This window comes from Mauremys reevesii, linkage group 14, assembly GCF_016161935.1.
Source record: "Mauremys reevesii isolate NIE-2019 linkage group 14, ASM1616193v1, whole genome shotgun sequence".
Classification (NCBI taxonomy): Eukaryota; Metazoa; Chordata; order Testudines; family Geoemydidae; genus Mauremys; species Mauremys reevesii.
In genome coordinates, this window is record NC_052636.1 from 4,874,090 (window position 1) to 4,901,370 (window position 27,281).

At 47.8% G+C, this 27,281-nt stretch overlaps 1 protein-coding gene across 1 annotated transcript in view; it reads right to left on the reverse strand.

Moving 5' to 3' along the window:
• The window catches only part of LOC120381416 (zinc finger protein 271-like), a 1,091,725-nt gene that overhangs the window by 934,855 nt on the left and 129,589 nt on the right, over positions 1 to 27,281 (reverse strand). Inside the window, exon 5 of the mRNA XM_039499604.1 lies at positions 5,343 to 6,388. Coding sequence (XP_039355538.1) covers positions 5,343 to 6,388 — 1,046 coding nt within the window. The remainder of the gene's footprint in view (positions 1 to 5,342; positions 6,389 to 27,281) is intronic.

Here is a 27,281-nt window from a genome sequence, read left to right on the forward strand (position 1 = left end):
AAGAAAGAAAGGCAAAAATCATCTCTGTAAAATCAGGATGGAAAATACTTTACAGGGTACTTAGATTCATATAGTCCAGAGGAAACCCCCTCTAGCCTTAGAGTCAAAGTTACAGCAAGCAGAGGTAAACTCATTTCAGCAAAAAAAAGGGACATTTACAAGTTGAGAAAACAAAGATAAGACTAACACGCCTTGCCTGGCTAATTACTTACAAGTTTGAAACATGAGAGACTGATGCAGAAAGATTTGGAGAGCCTGGATGGACGTCTGGTCCCTCTTAGTCCCAAGAGCGAACAACAACAAAACAAAGAGCACAAACAAAAGACTTCCCACCACCAAGATTTGAAAGTATCTGGTCTGGTCCTCTGGTCAGGTGTCAGCCAGGTTTAGTGAGCTTCTTAACCCTTTACAGGTAAAAGAGACATTAACCCTTAACTATCTGTTTATGACAGGCCCAAACTCTCCAGCGCTTGGATTCTTTACATGCTTTCACAGAGCGAAGAGCACATGTTCCATGATTTCATAGGGCAGAGTTTTAGGGCTATTTTGAGTCAGGGAGCTATGCTATCGGGAGCTTTCCCTGTGTGGATCTGACGGGTGGATCAACATAGATGCACACTGTGACCATTCTAAGGGTGCTGAGGGCTGTGAGTCTCCTTGTTGCCACCTGCCACTACTAAGGACTTTTGGCAGCTGGATGTTAGCGACCAAGCTCACCAGCCTGTCAGACACTCAAGCACCCTCCTCTGAGCCACAGCAGCCCAGACAGTTGACAATAGAGACACCTTAACCCCTGAGTTCCTTCAATGAGTCCCCTCCGGGTCTAGCTCCGATCACCAGATACTCGGGTATGTCTATACTACCTGCCGAATCGGCGGGCAGCGATCGATCTAGTGGGGGTCGATATATCGCATCTAGTGTAGATGCACTACATCGAGTGCTCTCCCTGCTGTATTCCAGCTCAGTGAGAGGCGCAGGCAGAGTCTACCGGGGAGCTGCAGCAGTCGACTCACCGCGATGAAGACACCACGGTAAGTTGATCTAAGTATATTGACTTCAGCTACATTATTCATGTAGCTGAAGTTGCATAACTTAGATCGATCCCCTCCCCGAGGCTAGACCAGGGCTCAGAAAATCCCAGATCCTCTCTGCCCAAAGCAATGGTACATCCCAGGTTACCAGTTTTACTGGTATCACACACAGCACTTGAGCACAGTTATCGAACAAATGGAAGTTCCTTTACCACAGGACAGAGATTTAAACAGAAACAAATGTGAGTGATGGAAACCAACCATTACCAACAAAACAAAATCACAAAATGCAACCTACACTTTAATAGCTCCTTCCTATCTAAATAGACTGACGTGTGAGGTGACAGTCTATTGCAGTGATTGCTAGTCCCTAGGAGCCAGGCCTCTGCCTTTCTTGAAGCACCACTGGTCATTAGTGATCTCCTTGGTGAATGGACCCAGAGTGTTTCTCTCCCACCCTGTCATAAACTGAATCAGTCTTTTGTGTATATTCACAGAATGGACCATTTCCTCATTGTCATATTGTCCTTTTCACTTCCACAGGGTTTCGATGTCTATAATTTGTCTTTGATAGTTTTCCATTGGCTTTTCTGGGCTGGTGCAAAGGCTGACAATGCAGCAATACATCGCATAACTGGCTGGCAAGGGACGGGTGACAATTCCTCCCACTTGAATGGGCTGTCCCCAACAAGACCTGTGACTGGGGTGACTCACTTTCATGACAATATTATATGGGCATAGTGTTCCATATACTTACATTACTCCTTCAATAGGACTCATACCCACCTCTTGAAGTGATCAGGAGTAACAATAATTTACAAGGTTTCAGTACAGATCTCACTGCTATGCTTCCTGGATAACTATCATAAAAATCAGTGCATTAGGTGGGATGAGTTTGTCGGGTCTGAGACAGGAGTTTCTTGTGAATTACTTTGACCTCTTTGCCAACTGGCACCAAAGAGCATTTATCACACATACACTGAGCTATACAGCCACACTCTGATATAACAGAAAGGCCAGCACAAAAAACAGAGAGAGGAACAATAAAATACTAAAATGACAATGGTTGGAACGCTCCATTTCCCTCAGTCTTTGGACTGATGGGTATTAAGAGCTTTCCCCTCAATTGAACCAGGTGATCGGATACCTGGCTCAGCCCTCCATACTAGCAGCTCTCTCACATACAGGGAGATGGGTCAAAATTGGAACTGATGTCACGACTCGCTTCCCAGAGGGGATCAACCTGTCTAAGGCTATGTCTACCCTTCAAACACTGGAAATATTCTTCTGACAACCTAACACTGTCTACACTGGGGCTCAGGTCACATTAACTACTTCTCTCAGAAGAGTGGATTTTTCACACCCCTGAGAGATGTGGCCATATCAACATAGCTTTTCAGTGTAGACCAGCCTCTGGATGGCTTTTTGATATGAAAGGCAATGGACTTCAGCCTTTTCCTTCGTATTGATGGTTGACAACTGCAGCTTTCCTACCTGCTGGACACATCCTATGACAGATGTCAGGCCTTTCCTTTGCAAATTAGAGAAGTGGGGAAGTCAGTGACCCTTACAGTGTAAGCCGGTAAAAACTTATACAACTTGACTCCTCGAGTAGTTTTCCTTTAATAGAAATTGACTTTGAAGCTAAGTAAAATATGCTCTATTTGAAATACAAAAAAATAAAATCTATATGGGCCCAATATTCTCTTCTACACGCTAACACCTATTCTCCCACCCCAACCTTTGGAGTGAGGTTTTCTACCAGAACTCCTTACACTACAGGGGGTAAATTAAATCAATTTAACTTTTGAAGATTAGCCATCATTTCATGTACGACTAAAAAAAGAAAAAAAACAAGACAACTTTCAGTTTTCCAAAATAATTCAGATTATCAAACAATTAGTCTCTTACTCTTTAACCAATAACTTCACCTATAATTTCATTTTCACTAGTAACGGTAATATATTCAAAGATCACAAATCCTTGTCGTATATGTTAGTTTTCTTTTAATCCCCATTGCCAACAACTGAACCCTGGCTCAAGTTGTGGTTTGTCCCAACACTTCTGAGAGTTCATATATCTCTGGTTCTTCTGCCATGCGTGTTGGTGGAAGGCATCTCCTATGTGGGAATGTTTGCATCATGAGGAAAAATACCTCTTTTCACACTTTAAATCTTTCCAAGAAGTAGGAGGTAAGGGAGAAGTGATGTAAATGCATAAAACACAAGAGAAAACTGTCTGGTCTTCACTACAGACATTTATCGGTATAATTATTGCTCAGGGGTGTGAAAATCAACACAGCTGAGCAACATAGTTACACAGCTCTAATCCCTGTGTAGATAGCGCTACAACAGCAGGAGAGCTTCTCCTGCCAACATAGCCATCTGAGACAATATTGATTTAAATAACTGAACTACACTGTGCTCATATGCACTTCCTCAGTTAGTGGGGGGTCTGCTGTTCACCATTTCCGAATGGAGATTTTAAATCACTGCTGTGTCTTTGTTACCATGGCCAGTAAACTGGAGAGTTCAAGTGCAGTTCTGTCAACAGGAGAGAATTGTCTCCATGTCATCATGGAGAGATGGAGAAAAAGCAAAGCTGAAGGGAGAAACGATGACTTTAGCAAATGGTCATTTGTCTTAAATTCTCCAATAAATCTGAGCTGAACTAATATCTAATTGTGCGACCACACAGCCATCAAGAAAGATAGAAACCCAGATCACAGAGAGATAGAATACATGACAATGAAAGTGTAAATTGAAATTCCAGAGCAGGTTACATCTCATTATTTAGAATCAGGACAAGAGATTCTCCCATCACATTATCCTCTGATCCATTCAAATCTGCTTCGCTCAGCACTGTCTCCATAGTCAGTTATGTTATTTACAACATGTTTAGTATCCCAGCATCCCCAAAATGGAGGAAAAAACAGCTACCTTGCCAGAATTGGCTTTACCAATAGATGGAACCTGGGATTTAAACTCTAAATGATGACACTGTATTTAGGATCCATTTGAATTCCCCTTCCAGGCCTTTGATACTTTCATCTCGAGTCATAGCAACTCTGGTACAGGATTAAATAAGTCAAAGCATCATCTCCAAGCACAGACAACTGAGAACACTTCATCATATGACATTTTGAGAAGTGGAGGGGTAGAATGTGATGACGATAAACTCTGCCTGGCTCAGTCAAAAGGTAAAAGTTTTGCCGTGATGGGGAAGGAGAGAATCTCTGAGTCACCCCATCTCCTTTCAAGTATCAGAGGGGTGGCTGTGTTAGTCCAGATCTGTACAACGTGACAAAGAGTCCTGTGGCACCTTGTAGACTAACAGACGTATTGGCGCATAAGCTTTCGTGGATGAATCCCCACTTCATCAGATGCATGGAGTGGGAATTTCCAGAGGGGTGTATAAATATGCAAGCGAGAATCAGACTAGAGATAACAAGGTTAGTTCAATCAGGGAGGATGAGGCTCTTATAGCAGTGGAGGTGTGAACACCAAGGGAGGAGAAACTGCCTCTGTAGCTGGCGAGCCAGGCACAGTCTTTGTTGAATCCTGAGCTGATGGTGTCAAATTTGCAAATAAACTGAAACTCAGCAGTTTCTCTTTGAAGTCTGGGTCTGAAGTTTTTTTGCTGCAGGATGGCTATTTTTAAATCTGCGATTGTGTGTCCAGGGAGACTGAAGTGTTATCCTGTAGGTTTTGGTATATTGCTTATGCTCCAAAACATTTTTTAGTCTATAAGGTGCCACAGGACTCTGTCGCTTTTTACATCTCCTTCCAGTATCACAGAAGCGGAAATGACACTTTTTTCCTGCCCCTGCTCCTCCTCTTTTAAATGTAATATGAAAAGTTCCCATGATAACTGCTCTTCAGCACAACCCAGAGCAACGTGAGAACAATTGGCAATGATACAATATGTATCATTGGTGACTCTAACCATAACTGCAATAGGAGGAATGGTATAACTGTGATGCTCCCTTGTTTGTTATGGGAAGGACACACTTGAATTACTCATGGGACAATGGAGTTGATAGAAAGGACAAATGGGTCCACCTCAAAGAGGTCAAACTGCAAAATGCAAAAATGGGCCACTCATCTGGCCAAGCTGAGGGATATCGGTGCTTCATGCAGTTCAAACAGCTTTTAAAAGTTACTCTGTGGGAATCAGGAAAAGTATGAAAGTATCAATAGCCCTAGAGGGTTTGTGGTGTTGATCCCCCTTGCAGATTCTCTGATGGCTCACATGGGCTCAGTGGCAAGACAAGGTTTTCCCACACTCACTGCTTCCATGGGGGTCTCATACCTGTGTGGATTCTCTGATGGCTGATAAGCTGCTGGCGGTAAATGAAGTTTTTCCCACACTCACGGCATTTATAGGGCCTCTCCCCTGTGTGGGTTCTGAGATGGGTAAGAAGGTGCGAGCTGTGATTGAAAGTTTTCCCACACTCACGGCATACATAGGGCCTCTCTCCTGTGTGGATTCTCTGATGCCCATTAAGGTGAGAGCTGTGAGTGAAGCTTTTCCCACACTCACTGCATTCAAAGGGCCTCTCCCCTGTGTGGATTCTCTGATGTTTAGAAAGGGCTGAGCTGCTACAGAAGCTTTTCCCACACTCACTGCATTCATAGGGCCTCTCATCTGTGTGGATTCTCTGATGAGTAATAAGGTTTGAGCTGCGATTGAAGGTTTTCCCGCACTCACGGCATTCATAGGGCCTCTCCCCTGTGTGGATTCTCTGATGAACAGAAAGGGCTGATCTGTAAATGAAGGTTTTCTCACACTCACGGCATTCGTAGGGCCTCTTCCCTGTGTGGATTCTCTGATGCTGAGAAAGGCCTGATTTGTAAATGAAGGTTTTCCCACACTCACTGCATTCATAGGGCCTCTCCCCTGTGTGGATTCTCTGATGCTGAGAAAGGGCTGAGCTGCTAGAGAAGCTTTTCCCACACTCACTGCATTCATAGGGCCTCTCGTCTGTGTGGATTGTCTGATGAGTAATAAGGTTTGAGCTGCGATTGAAGGTTTTCCCGCACTCACGGCATTCATAGGGCCTCTTCCCTGTGTGGATTCTCTGATGCTGAGAAAGGCCTGATCTGTAAATGAAGGTTTTCCCACACTCACAGCATTCATAGGGCCTCTCCCCTGTGTGGATTCTCTGATGCTGAGAAAGGGCTGATCTGTAAATGAAGGTTTTCCCACACTCACAGCATTCGTAAGGCCTCTCCCCTGTGTGGATTCTCTGATGTTTAGAAAGGCCTGATCTGGGAGTGAAGGTTTTCCCACACTCACGGCATTCATAGAGCCTCTCCCCTGTGTGGATTCTCTGATGCTGAGAAAGGTTTGAGCTGCTAGAGAAGTTTTTCCCACACTTACAGCATGTATTTTTCCTCTTTCCCATGAGGATTTCCTGCTGTGCTGTGGTTTCCTTGACGCTCTTCTGAGTTCCCCGACAGAAAATAAATTTACCCATTCTCTCTCCTGGCTGGTTTCCCTGCTCTCTTTCTGGTCTGTGCTGAATCTCACAGGAGTTTCCCAGCTGGTGACTCCTGGACACATTCCTTTTCGATCTTTGCGATAATTCTCTGTGTTTATCCACTTGCTCGGCATTTTCCTGATGAGAATTCTGCTTCTCTTTCTCACCTACCATTTCATCACCTGTTGCGATAGAAACAGACACCTCAAACAGAGATGGAAAGGGGAACATCAAACCAATACAACTGCTTGAGAGAGGTCAAATAAAAACAAAGAACTGAACTCCAAACTCTTCCCCTAAATAGGAGAGAGGAGGGGATCAGTTTGGCCTTCACATCCCATCCAAATTCGCAGGGGGAAGGAAGGAAGCCACGGCCTGGTGTCTGCTAGGATCTACAGGAAGCGACCCTTTCTAGGGACAATAATGAACTGAGAGACCTCCCAAGGGCTTTGTAGGGCATCCCAGATGTTTCCTTCAGGCACTTACAGATTCTGAGTTGGTTTAATGTTTCCTCACCTGTGCAGGAAGCTCTCAGGATCCGTCTTTCCTCTGACCCCTGGAGGTCTGGGATCCATGGCTCTTCCCCTTGTTCAAGCTGGGAGATTATATGAGGTTTGGAAACTAGAAACCCTGCTCAGATGAAAGAAAACAAAGGAGTTCAGTTGATTTCATATGACTGTGTCATAAAAAACACTCTGTTAATTTAACTTCAGTGCTTAGTGTGACCCAGTGTGCCTGGGACAATCCTCACTGAAAATGCCAAGACCAGGGCAGGCTGAAAAAGGGAGAGCAGATGCTCCCAAAACTGGTGGTTAACATGGAAGTTAAACTCACCGACCAGTCACCAACTGTGCTTCTGATCCCCCACAGTGGTTATTGAGAAATTTAAAAAAGAAATCACACAGCCCCCTTTATTGCATCTCAGTTCTGACTCCCAATCAGCACCTAGGTCCAGCACAGTGAGAGGTTATTTAAAAACTCTGCTCACATAAACAAAGTGTTCCTCTGACCCCAGAGTCAGCCACATTACCAGGTCAGTATAGGTTTGGATCTTACCCAAAATACTATGATGCCAGCCAATCCTTAGCACCTAAACTAAACGTTTATAATCAAGAAAGCATCTAAATTAAAGGTTTATTATAAAAGAAAGAAAGAAAGAAAAAGGGAGTTGTTAAATGAGAAAGCAGTCAGACACATTCAGAAATCTATACATCTGGTTCTTAGCAGTATTGGTGAGTTTCTGGCTTGAAAGGCTCTCTGGTACACATCCACATTATTCAGTTCTTTGTTGAAGCCTTCAGTTTGTAGAGAAGTTGCTCCAGAGGTAGGAAGAGGAATTGAAGACAAAATGGAGCTGATGCAGCTGCCCTTTATATTCCTTTTGCCATGTGGCCTGTACTTCCTGTGTCCCAAACACAAGCTTCACAGCACATGGCATAGAAAAGCCTTGGAGTTCTCAGTACACAGGCATACCCCTGCATGTCTTGCTGACTCAATAGATGTATCCCCTTAATCATTTCAATAGGTTTATTGTATGGCTGGTGACCCTGGATGGGCCATCGAACAGGCTGGGCAGCGCTGATGCCAATATGTCTGGGAGTGTCACTCAGAAACACTGCACAAGTCTGGAAATACAGATATACCCTACATATCTGTAACTCACAATACAAAGATAGAAACAAGATCATAGTACTTGGAAAACCATAACATTTTCATTGATACCTTACATGGCATATCTAGCACGATATATTGCAATTTCATCATATTGGTATTTATGATGAAATAATAATAATAATATAAAGTGTCTCTCGATTCCATACAGTGTCACTTAATAAACCAGTCAATTCCCAGGACCGGTTCCCCGGGTTCCACCTTGCTTGTCAGGGACTGAAATCCCAACATATATGTTGGGAACACACAGACAGACCCTGTGCAAGTCTGTACCCCTATGTTCACTCTTGTACAAAATTATGATCAATTTTGTACATAGTCTCAGGGCCGAATCCCCACTCTGTCACTCCGAGTGCAGAAAGTGGGGGCCCGACAGGATTCTAAAGATTAATTCCTGCCATTCTAGGCTTGTATTAAAGCCCCAACGGTACAGCTTTTCTCTGACCTTGGCTTGGTAAATGCTGCCACCACCCAAATGCAAAATCCCCCAAAACCCTTGGACCCAGGAAGGAGCACTTGAGAATTCTTCCCTCTGGGGAACCCTCAAGCCCTTTCACCTCCCCTCCGGGAAGGAGCTGAGAAAGAAAACAAAGGAAATTAGCTGTGGCTACCAGCTAATCAAACAACACACACAAACCTCTTAGGCCACCAAAAATCCAATCCTGTTCTTGAAAGAGGTACATTTTATTAAAATTGAAAAGGAAAACAATACATCTGGAACTTAGGCTTTTGCTAGATCTTAAAAGAAACTATTTTTATGAGCACCCAAAATAGCTTTCTTGGGGGTTCAGCTTAAAGCTTACAAGCAAACACACACATCTGGGATAGCGTAGAGGAGATCCAAAAGCCAAAATAAAAAATAAACCTGATTGTGTCTGTCTAAACGTTCCCTGGCCAAATCATTTCTTCTAGATGTGGAAGATGAATTTTCATACCTGCTTCAAGCCATACACAGCATTGTTACTCTGTGTCGCCTTCTCCGGAGAACAACAGACAAAGGGAAAGTTACTTTCCCATTTAAAAAAGTTCTAGCCTTTCCATTGGCTCTTTTGGTCAGGTGCCCAATACTTTTCTTTTACCTGTTGGCATGTTAACCCTTTACAGGCAAAGCAAGCAGAGAAGTCGCACCAACAAGGATTTTACAGCAATCTGCCTGGCTGGGTGTTTATAAAAGGGAGAGCCCTCCCCTCCCCTTCATTTATCACTGTAGGGCTTGTGAGGTACCATTTAAATATCCTCCTGTTAAACTGTGTAGCAACATTGTATGGAAAGTGATGAGATTTTACGGTATGATATTACTGAAAAAGCTGCAACCCTAACCCTAAGTTCCTCAGAGACAGCAAGGCAAACAGCTGGTCAAATAGCCATTCTCCACCAGGGGGAAGGTGTGAAGATGACATTTACATTCCATCACAGGGACACTTGAAGCTCGTATCTATGACAGCCTGTCACCATGACTCAGCTGAGAACTGAAGTGGTTTCTAGTACAAAGGACTGAATTATAAAAAGAGGTGAGGAAAATGCATGAGACTCTCTCTTTCCCCCCCCCCTTTTCCCTCTGCTCATGACAACTCCTCAAGAACTGAATGTGGGCAGCAGGGGCAGGTTAGGGGGAGTCCTGGCTGAAAGGAAAACCAGCCTGTCTCAGCACATGGTGAGAGAAACGTTTGTTTTAAATCCCTTTTAGCTTGTTAGGTTAAACATTAGTTTGTGTTTTATCTTGCATTTCTTTCGTAAACAATTCTGACTTTTATGGCTCATTACTTGTAGTCACTTCAAATCTTTTTTTTCAGTAGTTAATAATTTTGTTTCCTTTTTTTATCAAACCAGTGCGTTTGGATTAAAGTGTGTTGGAAACTCCATTTGGAATAACAAGTCTAGTGCATGTCATTTTCCACTGATGTGACAACATATTTCATACGAGCTCCCATTGTTCAGGAGTGTGCTGGACAGTGCAAGATGCACATTTCTGGGGGAAGTCTGGGAGGAGAGAATTTTCTGGAGTTCTCCTGTGGGGTACTGTAATTTGTGAGTCACTGACTAGCAGCACTCAATACTGTGTAACTGGGAGCGAGTTACATGCTGGAGACTGTGTGTGAATTGCCCAGGAGTGGCTGCTCTCACAGTAGAGCAGTGTAAAAGGCACCCCAGCTTAGGGAAATGAGGGGACACAGCTGTTAACAGTCCAGATTGTACTGTGCTTAATGTCACAGACACTCAATTTCAAAGAGTTTCCTAAAACACACAGAAATCAAATCCACATCCCAGAAATCGAACTCTCCCTGGCACTGCTTCTTGCTGACAGATGGGTCCAGAGACAAAGACAGAGTCCTGGGGAAGCTGGAAACATAAGCGTGGGGCTCAGTGGAGAACGGGAACAGGAAGGGCAGGGATATTATTGAATGCAGGATCTCAGCAGTACTAGATGTCAGGATAACACATATTGCAGCCCATTGGCAAACATAATCCCAAATATACATATAAAATGATGGGGTCTAAATTAGTTATTTCCATTGATTTATACCAGGGCAATAAGATTCTCTGTATTATTGTCTGTCCCTTTTTAAATAATTCCTAACATCCAGTTTGCTTTTTTGACTTCCGCTGCACACTGCTGGATGTCTTCAGAGAACTATCCACAATGACAAAAAGATCTTTTTCCTGATTAGCCTAATTTAGCCCCCATCATATTGTATGTATAGTTGGGGTTATTTTTCCCAATCTGCATTACTTGACATTTATACACATTTGCCATTTTGTTGCCCAGTCACTTAGATTTGTGAGATCTTTTTGAAGTTCTTCACAGTTTGCTTTGGTCTTAACTATCTTGAGCAGTTTAGTATTGTGACGTTATTCATAGAATCATAGAATCATAGAATTCAAGATCAGAAGGGACCATTATGATCATCTAGTCTGACCTCCTGCAAGATGCAGGCCACATAAGCCGATCCACCCACTCCTTAGCAAGCGACCCCTGCCCCATGCTTCGGAGGAAGGCGAAAAACCTCCAGGGCCTTGCCAATCTTCCCTGGAGGAAAATTCCTTCCCGACCCCAAATATGGCGGTCAGCTGAACCCCGAGCATGCGGGCAAGACTCTCCAGCCAAACCCTCTGGAAAAGGTTATATCATACCATTGACCCATTGTACTATTTACCAGTGTGGCACTTAATTGACCTATTGACTAAGCCCGTTATCCTATCATACCATCCCCTCCATAAACTTATCTAGCTTAATCTTAAAGTCATGGAGGTCCTTCGCCCCACTGTTTCCCTCGGTAGGCTGTTCCAGTATTGCACTCCCTGATGGTTAGAAACCTTCGTCTAATTTCAAGCCTGAATTTCCTGACTGACAGTTTATATCCGTTTGTCCTCGTGTCCACATTAGCACTGAGCTGAAATAATTCTTCTCCTTCCTGGTATTTATCCTCTGATATATTTAAAGAGTGTAATCATATCTCCTCTTATCCTTCTTTTGGTTAATGAAAACAAACCGAGCTCCTCAAGTCTCCTTTCATACGAAAGGCCTTCCATTCCTCGGATCATTCTAGTGGCCCTTCTTTGTACCCGTTCGAGTTTGAATTCATCCTTCTTAAACATGGGAGACCAAAACTGCACACAATACTCCAAATGAGGTCTCACCAACGCCTTATATAACGGGACTAGCACCTCCTTATCCCTACTAGAAATACCTCGCCTAATGCAACCCAAGACCGCATTAGCTTTTTAATGGCCACATCACATTGCCTACTCATAGTCATCCTGCGATCAACCAGGACTCCTAGGTCCTTCTCCTCCTCCGTTACTTCCAACTGGTGCGTCCCCAGCTTATAACTAAAGTTCTTGTTAGACATCCCTAAATGCATAACCTTACACTTCTCACTATTGAATTTCATCCTGTTACTAATACTCCAGTTTACAAGGTCATCTAAATCTCCTGGAGAATATCCCGATCCTCTTCCGAATTGGCAATACCCCCCAACTTGGTGTCATCCGCAAACTTTATCAGCCCACTCCTACTCTTGGTTCCCAGGTCAGCAATAAATAGATTGAATAAAATCGGACCCAAAACCGAGCCTTGAGGAACTCCACTGGTAACCCCCCTCCAACCGGACAGTTCCCTCTTCAATACTAACCTCTGCAGTCTCCCATTTAACCAGCTCCTTATCCACCTCTGGATTTTCATTTCGATCCCCATCTTTTCCAATTTAACCAGTAATTCTTCATGCGGTACCGTATCAAACGCCTTACTGAAATCCAGATATATTAGATCCACCGCATTTCCCTTGTCTAAAAAATCTGTTACTTTCTCAAAGAAGGAGATCAGGTTGGTTTGGCACGATCTACCTTTCGTAAATCCATGCTGTAATCTATCCCAGTTGCCATCGGCCTCATGCTCCGGAACCACTCTCTCTTTTAAGATTTTTTCCATGACTTTGCATACTACAGATGTTAGACTAACAGGCCTATAATTCCCCGGGTCACTTTTTTTCCCCTTCTTGAATATAGGAACTACATTAGCTAATCTCCAGTCAGTCGGTACAATCCCCGAATTTAGGGATTTATTAAAGATTATCGCTAACGGGCTAGCAATATCCCTCGCCAATTCCCTTAATATTCTAGGATGAAGATTATCTGGGCCCCCCGATTTACTTCCGTTAAGCTGTTCAAGTTTGGCTTCTACCTCAGATACCGTAATGTCTACCCCCACATCTTCATTCCCATCGGTCCCTCTATCACTATTCCTTAGCCCTTCATTAGCCTCATTAAAGACCGAGGCAAAGTATTCGTTCAGATATTGTGCCGTTATTGATATAATCTGGGACCATATAGAACATGGTTGCAACCAAGGTCCTGTAGTGGCACCAAATCTTATGTAAAGGGGGTCATATAAGGTGTCCAAGACCAGGTTATGGGTTGCTGGTTATAATTATGGGGTCTATATGTATTTATCATTTTGTAGTTGAAGTTATGAGTATTGGCTCTATCCTCTCTGTATTTCGAACTTATGCTGTGCTTCTGGGAGACATCCCAGACAAGCTGGTGTTAGCTCTGCCTAGCCTGCTTGATGGCCCATTAAGGACCATCAGCTATTCAACTGACCCATTGAGAGAAGGCAGATACGCCTTGTAACTCAGCAAAGTATGCAGGGACTTGCCCATGTGACTCCAGACTCCATTTTGCTGTCATTTTCCACAGTAAGAACAAAGAAGTGTTCTTACACCTGGAAAAGCCTATAAAAGGCTGATGCCTCATCTCCATCTTGTTTTCAATCCTGCTTTTTACCTCTGGAGGAACTTTGCTACAAACTGAAGCTCTCAACAAAGGACTGACTGACCCATCCCAGATGAGGATGTACTCCAGAGACTTGATTTGAACCTGCAGTTTACTCCATCACTGCTACAAGCCTGAACTAAGAACTTTGCCATTACTGCATGTAATTGATTCCATTTAACCAGTTCTAGCTCTCATCTCTATCTTTTTCCTTTTATGAAAAAACCTTTAGATTTTAGATTCTAAAGGATTGGCAACAGCATGATTTGTGGGTAAGATCTGATGTGTATATTGACCTGGGTCTGGGGCTTGATTCCTTGGGATCGAGAGAACCTTTTTCTTTTATTGGGGTGTTGGTTTTCATAACCATTCATCCCCAGGACGAGTGGCACTGGTGGTGATACTGGAAGACTGGAGTGTCTAAGGGAAATGCTTGTGTGACTTGTGGTTAACCAGTGAGGTGAAACCAAAGCCCTCTTTGTCTGGCTGGTTTGGTTTGCTTTAGAGGTGGAAAAATCCCAGCCTTGGGCTGTAACTGCCCTGTTTAAGCGATTTGTCACTCTCAATTGGGTCCCACCAGAACCGCATCGTCACAAGTATCATCTGCAAACTTTGCCACCTCACTGTTTACCCCTTTCTCCAGATCATTTATGAATACGTTGAATAGGACTGGTCCTAGGACTGACCCTTGGGGGAACACCACTAGTTACTCTTCTCCATTCTGAAAATTTACCATTTATTCCTACCCTTTGTTCCCTGTCTTTTAACCAGTTCTCAATCCATGAAAAGATCTTCTCTCTTATCCCATGATAACATAATTCATGTAAGAGCCTTTGGTGAGGGACCTTGTCAAAGGCTTTCTGGAAATCTAAGTACACTATGTCCACTGGATCCCCCTTGTCCACATGTTTGTTGACACCTTCAAAGAACTCTAATAGATTAGTAAGACATGATTTCCCTTTACAGAAACCATATTGACTTTTGCTCAACAATTTTTGTTCTTCTATGTGCCTGACAATTTTATTCCTTTACTATTGTTTCAACTAATTTGCCTGGTACAGACGTTAGACTTACCAGTCTGCAACTGCCAGGATCGCCTCTAGAGCCCTTTTTAAATATTGGCGTTACATTGGCGTTACAATCTTCCAGTCATTGGGTACCGAAGCCGATTTAAAGGACAGGTTACAAACCATAGCTAATAGTTCCCCAATTTCACATTTTAGTTCTTTCTGAACTCTTGGTAAATACCATCTAGTCCCGGTGACTTGTTACAGTTAAGTTTATCAAGTAGTTCCAAAACCTGCTCTAGTGACACTTCAATCTGTGGCAGTTCCTCATATTTGTCACCCACAAAAAGTTTGGGAATCTCACCAACATCCTCAGCCATGAAGACTGAAGCAAAGAATCCATTTAGTTTCTCCGCAATGACTATCGTCTTTAAGGGCTCCTTTTGTATCTCAATCCTCCAGTGGCCCCACTGGTTGTTTAGCAGGCTTCCTGCTTTTGTTATTACCTTTTGAGTTTTTGGCTAGCCCCTTCTTCAAACTCCTCTTTGGCTTTTCTTATTACATTTTTACACTTAATTTGGTAGTGTTTATGCTCCTTTCTATGTACCTCACTAGGATCTGACTTCCACTTTTTAGAAGATGCCTTGTTATCTCTCACTGCTTCTTTTACATGGTCGTTAAGCCACGGTGACTCTTTTTTAGTTCTTTTGATGTGTTTTTTAATTTGGGGTATATATTTAAGTTGGGCCTCTAATATTGTGTTTTTGAAAAGTGTCCATGCAGCTTGCAGGGATTTCACTCTAGTCATTGTACCTTTTAATTTCTGTTTAACTAACCCCCTCATTTTTGCATAGTTCCCCTTCCTGAAATTAAATGCCAGTGATGAGCTGTTCTTCCCACCACAGGAATGTTATATGTTGTTATATTATGGTCACTATTTCCAAGCGGTCCTGTTATAGTTAGCCCTTGGACTAGATCCTGCGCTCCACTCAAGACTAAATCGAGAGTTGCTTCTCCCATTGCGGGTTCTTGTACCAGCTGCTCCAAGAAACAGTCGTTTAAAGTATCCAGAAATTTTGTCTCTGCATTTTGTCCTGAGGTGACATGTACCCAGTCAATATGGGGATAATTGAAATCTCCCACTATTATGGAGTTCTTTATTTTGATAGCCTCTCTAATCTCCCTTCACATTTCATCCTCACTATCACTGTCTTTGACAGGTGGTCGATAACAGATCCCTATTGTTATATTCTTATTAGAGCATGGAATTACTATCCATAGAGATTCTATGGAACATGCAGTTTCATTTAAGATTTTTACTTCATTTGAGTTTACATTTTCTTAAACATACAGTGCCCCCCCCCCCGAGGATGACCTGCTCTGTCCTTCCGATATATGTTGTACCCTGGAATGATTGTGTCCCATTGATTGTCCTCACTCCACCAGGTTTCTGTGATGCCTATTATGTCAATATCCTCCTTTAACACGAGGCACTCTAATTCACCCATCTTATTATTTAGACTTCTGGCATTTGTGTACAAGCACTTGAAAAACTTGTCACTGTTTATTTGTCTGCCCTTTTCTGATGTGTCAGATTCTTGTGTGTGTGAATGATCTGGCCCCTACTTTATCCTCTTCCAGCCTCTCTTCCTGACTAGAACTAGAAAATCTCTATCACTAGTCTCTCCTCTAAGACAAGTCTCTGTCCGATCCACGAGCTCCTCTGCAGCCATTGGCTTTCCCCCATCTCTTAGTTTAAAAACTGCTCTGCAACCTTTTTAATGTTAAATGCCAGCAGTCTGGTTCCACTTTGGTTTAGGTGGAGCCCATCCCCAAAGTTTCCCCAGTTCCTAATCAATCTAAACGCCTCCTCTCTACACCATCATCTCATCCACCCATTGAGACTCTGAAGCTCTGCCTGCCTACCTGGCCCTGTGCGTGGAACTGGAAGCTTTTCTGAGAACGCCACCATAGAGGTCCCAGATTTCAGCCTCTTTCCTCGCAGACTCAATTTGGCCTCCAGGACGTCTCACCTACCGTTCCTTATGTCATTGGTGCCTACATGTACCACGACCACCGGCTCCTCCCCAGCACTACACATAAATCTATCTAGATGCCTCGAGAAATCAGCAACCTTTGTACCAAGCAGGCAAGTCACCATACGGTTCTCCTAGTCATCACAAACCCAGCTATCCTTGTTTCTAATGATGAAATCTCCAATTACTAACAGCTGCCTTTTCTTAATGCCTGGGGTAATCTCAGTGCAAGAGGTTACCCCAACACCATCTGGAAGGAGGGTCCCAACTATGGGAAGGTTTCCCTCTGCTCCCATTGACAGCTCTCCTTCCCTGGGCCTTTCATCCTCCTCATCAGCGCAGTGGCTGTCTGACCGGAGGTGGGAGAAATCTACAAGTGTCCCGGAAAGCCTCTTCAACATACTTCTCTGCCTCCCTTAGCGTCTCCAGTTCCACCACCCTGGCCTCCAAAGCCTCTGAGGGCCAGGAGCTCCTTGCACTGAATGCACACGTAAGCCACCCGCCCACAGGGCAGGTAATCATACATGCTACATTGAGTGCAGTAAACAGGATAGCCCCCACTCTGCTGCTGGGCTTCTGCCTGCATTCTCTCTTACAGCTACCTAGGTTAACAATAGGGGTTTTGTTTCAATCAAGAAGTTTGTATTATAGCTTAAATGTTTTAAAGAATGGCAAGAGTACCTCGCCCGCTTCCCACTCCCCTTCCAAACTCCCTCACGAAACTCGCCCTGTTTGAAAAGCTCCCTGGTCACCTGCACACTGCTTTCCAAAGCACTCCCCTATCACATACCCCCCCTGCCCCCAGCCCCTGCTTGAGCCACTCAGGGTAGGGGGCTGGGAGCACCCCCAGTACCCCAGCCCACCCTCCCAGCCCCCAGACCTGACCCCTGCATCCCCTCCTACATAACGAGCCCTCACACCCCATGCTCTGACTCCTGCACCCCCCACACATCCTCAACCGCACCCTGAGCACCAAATGGGAGCTCCTGTACACCCCCCTCTACATTGCCATCTGCACCCCCCACACCAAATGGGAGGTGTCCCAGATAAGCACTTCACATCCCAACCTCCTGCCCCAACCCTGAGCCCCCACCTGCATCCTAAAATCTGGCCAGATCCTGCACCCCAATCTCCAGCTGCTCCTGCACCCTAACTCCCTCCCAGACCCTGCACCCCCAGCCCTGCCTCCTGCACCCTGAACACCCTGCCCTCCCTGACCCCTGCACCCCTCTCACACCCCAGCCCTTACTCCTTCACCCCTCTCAAACACACCCCAGTTCCCTGCCCTCCTGATTCCTGCAACCACCCATAACCCCTTCCCTCCCCACCCTTCTGCCCATCACACACCCCAGCCCTGACTCCTGCCCCCATCCCCACCTGCATTGCTCACATGAAACAGGAGCTGCTCCAGGTAAGTGCTCCACACCCCAACCCCCTGCCCCAACCCTGAGTACCCTCCCACACCCGAACACCTGGCCAGACCCTGCACTCCAACATTTTTAATTTTTAATAAAGGGCTCTTATCCAAAGCGCTTTACAATAGTTAGCTAATGGAACAAACAATATATGGAAAGATCATTAAGTGGTGCACCAAGACTCAGAAATTTTCAAGTGGTCTGTGGAAAAATCGGTTAGACGACAAAAACAATCAAGGTACCTCACTTGATTTTCAGTTACTTCCTATTACTTATAGGAGGAGGTGGAGGAAAGAAAAAAAGAATGAAAAATGGGGGTGGGAGGGAAATGAGAGAATGTTCTTTTTCTTGCCTATGTCCCAAGGAGGGACCCCTAAAATGGAGCTGAGCACAGGGCCCCACTAACGCTAAATCCGCCACTGAGCTTCCTTCTCTGGATACCCCCAGCCGGCATTCAAGGACACAGGGACTGTCTGTGTAATAAGTGACCCTGGGCCAGCAGCTCTGACTCCAGCAGCCTGCTCGTTACACCCCAAGCATTATTGTGGTCTGGGTGGAGAAGGCTCAGGGTTTGAGAGGTCAGGGGTAGGAAGCTTCTGCTGATTATGCCGCACCGAACCCTCAGTTTTACTTGAGCAAACAGGAGATATTTGACACTGTGCAATACGGCTCCTGTGCTCTCTTCCCAAACTGTTCTGCAGCAGGGGAAGGTCTCTGGTAGCTTGTGTGTTACTGGCATATTGGGGTGATGCTGAAACAGGGCACAGTAGAGGTGGCATTGGGGGGCTGCCGTGAACCATGTCCCTTTTTTTCCCCTTCCAAGAATAGAGGGGAGAGTAACCCTTACCCAGCGAGGTCACATTCTCATAGTTCTCCTGCATGACATCTCTGTAGAGGGCTCTCTGAGTGGGGTCCAGCAGAGCCCACTCTCCCCTGGTGAAATACACAGCCACCTCCTCGAAGGTCACCGGCCCCTGAAAGAGCAAGAGTCCAACACTCAGTACCTGCTGCCCCACTCACAGCCCCCCTATACATGGAGGACAGGAGCCAAACAGAAACTCTGGGTGGATTGCAGTCAACAGAGTCCCACCCCCACCCTGCTCAGAGCATTCAGGAAACAACAGGGAGAGGGGACGAAGCGAGAGCCCCTTGTCTCTCCCAGCAGAGCCATCACACACCTACTAGCCACAGACTGATTCAGGAGATGGGGCCCGTAGCAGGGTCCAGGGAGAGCTCGCTGGCAGGGAGTCCAACAACCTCCCCCATTCAGAAGAGCTGGATGGGAAGGGAGGGGAATCTCCCCTAAGCCTCACTGGTGGGTGCCCACTTCATATCTCACAGCAGCCGCTGGTTAGTCAGGTCGGGCTCCAGCACTATGAGTCTGGTCAGTTTTCCCAGCCCCATGTAGCTGGATTATTTTCTGTTCCACAAACTAGAGCATTTCCACTGCCGAACCTCCTGGGTCTGTTCCTAGAATCTAGGCCACATATTAAATAACTCCCAGCAGGTTTAGCACACCCCTGTCCTCCTCCCTTTCTCCACCCTGTGCATTTCCTGCAAACCAGACTGCAACCTCCAAACCAGCCTGTGCAAACCTTCCCATCTCCCACGTATTTGCTGTCCCTCTCCCGCCCTGGAGGAACCCACCAGCAACCCCCTGATAATACCTACCTGAACTGGCTCCTCTGCGGCCATTTCTCTCCCCTGTCCAACGAGAGGACGGGATGAACTGGAGCGAAACATGGACGTTATTCCGCAGCCTGACAGGGCGAGAAGGGCAGTTGTGAAGGTTTCAGAACAGGCTTTAATTCATCTCACAGCATGATTCCCCCAGGCCCTTTCCCTGCACACAGACACCCTAGAGTCTGCCATGCTGAGAAAGGCTTGATCTCTTTGTACAGTGTAGACCTGGCCTCTCCTGCCAGGCTAAGCCCACAGAGACATTTTTAACCTCCCGTCTCCCTCCCCTCACCCCGTAACAAAGTCTCTGAACACAAGGCTAGAAAAAAGCAGAACCAAAGGAGTCACCGTGGGGGATCCCCTCAGACACTGACCGCACGGCAGCCACACCCCAGCAGGAGGGATATGGAGTCAGGAACTGGATTTTCCTCTGTCTGATTCTCATCTTTTCCACAGGAAAGTGACTCTATCCAGGGTGCAGCAATACATCTGTCTGGGCAGATCAGAGATCTGGAAATCTCTCTCCAAACTCTTCTCTCCCACAGCCCCTTTCAGTCTCTCTTTCTCCTTCTATCTCCTTTTCCCCTCTCCCTGCCCATCTGGTAGGAAAGTCCCATTCCTGGGTAGTTTGCTCCCCCATGGCTGGATTTGCTCCTGCAATTGTTAATTGGGTGAGAAATGAGGGGGGGTCTGTTTGTGTAGAGTCATTTTAAGGCCAGACCCCAGCATTTTCCCATCGTTTCTTTCAGTTACCTGGAGACTCTGGCTCAGAATTTAGTATTAACAGGGCCCAGGGCTGCCCTAGGGGGCTAGGACCAGCTGGAGAAAGTCATCCCCTGGGCCGGGCAGAGAAGCAGCTTTAATTCAGGTCACTTCCCAGCACAGAACCCCGCTGGGGGAGCAGCAGCTGCTAAGCCTGGTCTCCCAGATCACTATGGAGGCTGCAGCGTCTGACCCAGGAAGCTGAACCCCAATATCCTGAGCAGAGAGGGACAGAGCGTCTGAGCAGCTTCCCTCCTTTAGCTCTCTGGGGAGAGCAGCTAATGAGAGCCCCTCCTCACAGGGAGAATTGCTGATCTCATTTGCCCCACTGTCCATCTGGAGTCACTCCTTGTCCTTCCATACAGTGACTCTGGATTAACATTGGTCTCAATGAAACCAGATTTCAGAAAGAATGAGTCCAGAACGCTGTGGAAGAGACCATCGTGTGGCAGTGCTGACCCCCTTCCTACCTCCCTCATACCCCAGATCTAGGACAAGGAGTGGGGGGGCACAATTTTCCAAATGGAACTGAAAGTTCCTGCAGTTTTCAAAAGAGGAGAAAAGCAAAATCTGTGATTTCACACTAACAGTGACTGATAAATGGACAGAAAGTTATCACAGTGACAGGGCATGTGACTGGGGAATGCCCAGCAGTGCTTGGAGCCAGGACTCTGACACAAGTTGATCAGAGAGAAGGATCATGGTTAGTAGTAGCCCCCAGACACTGCCCAGTACCCAGAGCCCAGACCCCACAGCCAGGGGCAACAGACACCCCCTAGCCAGGGTCCCACCAGATATTCCCTGGGACACAGCTCCCAGAATCCCTGGCCAGGGACCCCAGATACCCCTCAAAGCCCCACCAGCCAGGGAATCCCCACCAGACCATGACTGTCAGGTTGGGAATCCCAAAGGGTTCCCCCCACCAAGTGCCCCCAGCAGCCAGGGACACCCCGCCAGGAACTCAGTCCCTCACTGCCTGCCTAGGACACCCCCCTGATTTCCAGCAGGATCTGCCATGTCGTTTGTCTGGGACCCCCTCCTCTGCCCTGATGCTTTTCAGTGGGACCCTTCACTTTGCTTGCCTGGCATCCCCTGAGCTAGTGCCAGAGCTCCGCTCCCCCCCACCCCCACCCCTGGGCACGGCAGCGATCCCAGGAGTCTGCGGGGGAAGCCCAGACAGAGCCCCTGGCACAGCACCAGGCTCCCTCTAACCCCCTGCCCCACCCTCAAGAGATGCCCAACCCCACTGTTCTGCAGCCAACAGCGACACCCACCTCCAGGACCCAAAGCCTCAGGGCTGGGCACATCAGAACCAACCCCCCCAAACCTCCAGAACCCACCAATTTGATTAGGGTCCCACCTGCCCAGTCACCTAAACAACTCCCACTACCACAACACCCCTTCAGCTCCAGCTGAAATCTCCCCACACAGACACCCCTTCCCCCAGTGCAACACTGTTACCTCACAGTGCCTGAGAAGTGGATAGAAAGTGACCACCGCCCCCTGCTGGCCAGTCACACAGGCAGAGGGAGCCCTGGGGGATGTCTCTTGAACAGGAGAATGGAAGGCCTGGAGGGACAAAATAGGTAAGAAATGTTCATGCCTGTTACTAACAAATAATGGCCACCATGGATCCACCCCAGAGGTGGCTGCATCTTAGCACTGTGGGAAGCAACCCCTCACAGAGGCCATTTGTCATGGGGTTTGGGATACTTCTGGACCCACACTGCACTGAGTGACCTCCTCATCCCGTGCCAGCTGGAGAAAAGAAAAGGGTCCAGCCAACTCTCCCGTTACCAGCTGGGAACCACTGATCCCCAAACAGGGGGAGGCCTCGAGCTTTGATGTGTATTAAAGATGTGGCTGGTCTCTTTCATCCGCAAACATTTTAACACAGATAAAGGGGGGGGGGGGGGAGAAATGGCTCTCAAAGGAGAGGGGAAAGATCAACACTGGGAAATTTAACCCCCTGCAACCTCCAGGATGGACAGTGATTCAGGGCAACAGGTTTCCTCTAAGAAAAGAGAAGTTGCTGGGATTGAGAAACATGGGGAACAGCCCCAAACATGAAAGGATTTTTAATTGATATTTGATAATAACGTAGAAGTGAAAGAGAAAGGGGGGAAATCTGAGAGATTTTGGCTCTATTTTTGCAAATAATAGAGAGGAAAGTGGAAAATCAAAGGGATTTTATATCAGTTTATATCTGATGTGCAGTAAAATGTCAGTGTTTCACATCAGTATTCGTTAAATGAATAGAGAGGAAATGGGCAACATTTGCAAACATTTTATATCCATGTTCAAGAAGCTGAGAAAAGGGGTAAATCTGAGATTTTCTTGGTATTTTATAATTAGAGAGACGGGGGGAAATCTCAGGGCATATTCAATTAGAAACAAACAACTAGAGAGAAGTGGAGCAAATGTTTAGGGTATTTTATATCAACCTTTGAGATTTGCAGAGAAAACGTGTCACGACCTGCAACTGGAGGTGGAAAATCAGACTCCTGGAGAGACCAGGGGGAAATGGGGGAGACGGGAGAGCGGCTCGTTGGCGGGGAAAGGGGCGAATCTCCCCGGATTTTACAGCCCGGGTGAGACACTGAGCGAGAAAAGGGGCAGAACTGGAGAGAATTTGTATCGGGGGCGAGAGGCAAGTGGCACAAACAGGGACAGGAGCCAATTAACTCACCTCCCCCCTTCGCCCGCCCGGGAATTTCCTGGCTGCCCAGAGACAGTTCAACCCCCCCCCCCCCCATGTCCCACCGACCTCCCCCCCCCCGCCCGACACTCCCCCATCTCCCCCCACACCACAGGGGATCCCCCCAGGGACCCCCCGCCAGGCCCCCCCCTCCCAGCGGGGGGGGCGGATCCTGCTGCGGCTCCGCTGGGGCCGAGGCGGCTCCGAGGCTTCTCCCGGGGTCCCCGGGCAGAGTCACGTGCCCGCCCCCGGGTCTCTCACTCACCGGGGCTGGGGGGGCAGAGAGGCTCCAACGGCCCCGCGCGAGCCAGGCAGAGCCGCTGGGGCCCGCGCGCGTTTGCAACTCGGCTTGGTCTTCCCCCCCACGTCACTTCCGGTCCAGGGAGAGTCAGGAACTACATCTCCCAGCCTGCCCCGAGGCCGCTTCCGCCCTCCAGCCCAGGTAAGGGAAGGTTTCAGCAGGTAAAATCGCGCATGCTCCGTGCGAGCCCCGCTGGGGGCGGGAGAGCAAAGCTGCTGCTGCCGCCTCCGCGTGAGCCGGGCCCGGGCTGAGCTGCTGCTGCTCCCCGGGGGGGCCCGGCCGGGGGGGGGGTTTCTCCAGCTGGGCCCCGCCCCCCGGGCAGCCCCGGGCTCTGCCCGCCCCAGCCCCGCCCGGAGCCCCTGGGAGTGAGACCCGGGGCGGGCACGTGACTCTGCCCCGGGAACCCGGGAGAAGCCTCGGAGCCGCCTCGGCCCCAGCGGAGCCGCAGCAGGATCCGCCCCCCGCTGGGATGGGGTGCTGGCGGGAGTCCCTGGGAGGGGGTGTCGGGCGGTGGGGAGAAGCTGGAGCTGGAGGGGAGGTCAGTGGGGAGGGGGGTTAGTTGGCTCCTGTCCCTGTTGGTGCCACTTGCCTCTCGCCCCCGATACAAATTCTCTCCAGTTCTGCCCCGTTTCTCGCTCAGTGTCTCACCCGGGCTGTAAAATCCGGGGAGATTCGCCCCTTTCCCCGCCAATGAGCCGCTCTCCCGTCTCCCCCATTTCCCCCTGGTCTCTCCAGGAGTCTGATTTTCCACCTCCAGTTGCAGGTCGTGACACGTTTTCTCTGCACATCTCAAAGGTTGATATAAAATACCCTAAACATTTGCTCCACTTCTCTCTAGTTGGTTAATTCTAATTGAATATGCCCTGAGATTTCCCCCCCTCTCTAATTATAAAATAACAAGAAAATCTCAGATTTACCCCTTTTCTCAGCTTCTTGAACATAGATATAAAATGTTTGCAAATGTTGCCCATTTCCTCTCTATTCATTTAACAAATACTGATGTGAAACACTGACATTTTACTGCATATCAGATATAAACTGATATAAAATCCCTTTGATTTTCCACTTTCCTCTCTATTATTTGCAAAAATAGAGCCAAAATCTCTCAGATTTCCAGTCTTTCTCTTTCAGTTCTACGTTATCAAATATCAATTAAAATTCCTTTCATGTTTGGGGCTGTTCCCCGTGTCTCTCAATCCCAGCAACTTCTCTTTTCTTAGAGGAAACCTGTTGCCCTGAATCATTCTCCATCCTGGAGGTTGCAGGGGGTTAAATTTCCCAGTGTTGATCTTTCCCCTCTCCTTTGAGAGCCATTTCTTCCCCCCTTTATCTGTGTTAAAATGTTTGCTGAAGAAAGAGACCAGCCAGATATTTAATACCTATCAAACCTCGAGGCCTCCCCATGTTTGGGGATCAGTGGTTCCCAGCTGGTAACGGGAGAGTTGGCTGGACCCTTTCTTTTCTCCAGCTGGCACGGGATGAAGAGGTCACTCAGTTCAGTGTGGGTCCAGAAGTATCCCAAACCCCATGACAAATGGTCTCTGTGAGAGGTTGATTCCCACAGTGCTAAGATGCAGCCACCTCTGGGGTGGATCCATGGTGGCCATTATTTGCTAGTAACAGGCATGAACATTTCTTACCTATTTTGTCCCTCCAGGCCTTCCATTCTCCTGTTAAAGAGACATCCCCCGGGGCTCCCTCTGCCTGTGTGACTGGCCAGCAGGGGGCGGTGGTCACTTTCTATCCGCTTCTCAGGCACTGTGAGGTAACAGTGTTGCACTGGGGGAAGGGGTGTCTGTGTGGGAAGATTTCAGCTGGAGCTGAAGGGGTGTTGTGGTAGTGGGAGTTTAGGTGACTGGGCAGGTGGGACCCTAATCAAATTGGTGGGTTCTGGAGGTTTGGGGGGGTTGGTTCTGATGTGCCCAGCCCTGAGGCTTTGGGTCCTGGAGGTGGGTGTCGCTGCGGGCTGCAGAACAGTGGGGGTGGGCATCTCTTGAGGGTGGGGCAGGGGGTTAGAGGGAGCCTGGTGCTGTGCCAGGGGCTCTGTCTGGGCTTCCCCCGCAGACTCCTGGGATCGCTGCCCTGCCCAGTGCACAGGGGTGGGGGGGAGGGAGCGGAGCTCTGGCACTAGCTCCGGGGATGCCAGGCAAGCAAAGTGAAGGGTCCCACTGAAAAGCATCAGGGCAGAGGAGGGGGTCCCAGACAAACGACATGGCAGATCCTGCTGGAAATCAGGGGGGTGTCCTAGGCAGGCAGTGAGGGACTGAGTTCCTGGCGGGGTGTCCCTGGCTGCTGGGAGCACTTGGTGGGGGGAACCCTTTGGGATTCCCAACCTGGCAATCATGGTCCGGTGGGGCTTCCCTGGCCAGTGGGGCTTTGAGGGGTATCTGGGGTCCCTGGCCAGGGATTCTGGAAGCTGCGTCCCAGGGAATATCTGGTGGGACCCTGGCTAGGGGGTGTCTGTTGCCGCTGGCTGTGGGGTCTGGGCTCTGGGTACTGGGGAGTGTCTGGGGGCTGCTACTAACCATGATCCTTCTCTCTGATCAACTTGTGTCAGAGTCCTGGCTCCAAGCACTGCCTGGCATTCCCCAGTCACATGCCCTGTCACTGTGCTTTTCTCCTCTTTTGAAAACTGCAGGAACTTTCAGTTCCATTTGGAAAATTGTGCCCCCCCCCCCCCCGTCCTTGTCCTGGATCTGGAGGATGAGGGAGGTGGGAAGGGGGTCAGCACTGCCGCACAATGGTCCCTTCCCCAGCATTCTGGACTCATTCTTTCTGAAATCTGGTTTCATTGAGACCAATGTTAATCCAGAGTCACTGTATGGAAAGACAAGGAGTGACTCCGGATGGACAGTGGGGCAAATGAGATCAGCAATTCTCCCTGTGAGGAGGGGCTCTCATCAGCTGCTCTCCCCAGAGAGCTAAAGGAGGGAAGCTGCTCAAACGCTCTGTCCCTCTCTGCTCAGGATACTGGGGTTCAGCTTCCTGGGTGAGAGGCTGCAGCCTCCATTGTGATCGGGGAGACCAGGCTTAGCAGCTGCTGCTCCCCCAGCGGGGTTCTGTGCTGGGAAGTGACCTGAATTAAAGCTGCTTCTCTGCCCGGCCCAGGGGATGACTTTCTCCAGCTGGTCCTAGCCCCCTAGGGCAGCCCTGGGCCCTGTTAATACTAAATTCTGAGCCAGAGTCTCCAGGTAACTGAAAGAAACGAAGGGAAAATGCTGGGGACTGGCCTTAAAATGACTCCACACAAACAGACCCCCCTCATTTCTCATCCAATTAACAATTGCAGGAGCAAATCCAGCCATGGGGGAGCAAACTACCCAGGAATGGGACTTTCCTACCAGATGGGCAGGGAGAGGGGAAAAGGAGATAGAAGGAGAAAGAGAGACTGAAAGGGGCTGTGGAAGAGAAGAGTTTGGAGAGAGATTTCCAGATCTCTAATCTGCCCAGACAGATGTTTTACTGCACCCTGGATAGAGTCACTTTCCTGTGGAAAAGATGAGAATCAGACAGAGGAAAATCCAGTTCCTGACTCCATATCCCTCCTGCTGGGGTGTGGCTGCCGTGCGGTCAGTGTCTGAGGGGATCCCCCACAGTGACTCCTTTGGTTCTGCTTTTTTCTAGCCTTGTGTTCAGAGACTTTGTTACGGGGTGAGGGGAGGGAGAAGGGAGGTTAAAAATGTCACTGTGGGCTTAGCCTGGCAGGAGAGGCCAGGTCTACACTGTACAAAGAGATCAAGCCTTTCTCAGCATGGCAGACTCTAGGGTGTCTGTGTGCGGGGAAAGGGCCTGGGGGAATCATGCTGTGAAATGAATTAAAGTCTGTTCTGAAACCTTCACAACTGCCCTTCTCGCCCTGCCAGGCTGCAGAATAAAGTCCATGTTTCGCTCCAGTTCATCCCGTCCTCTCGTTGGACAGGGGAGAGA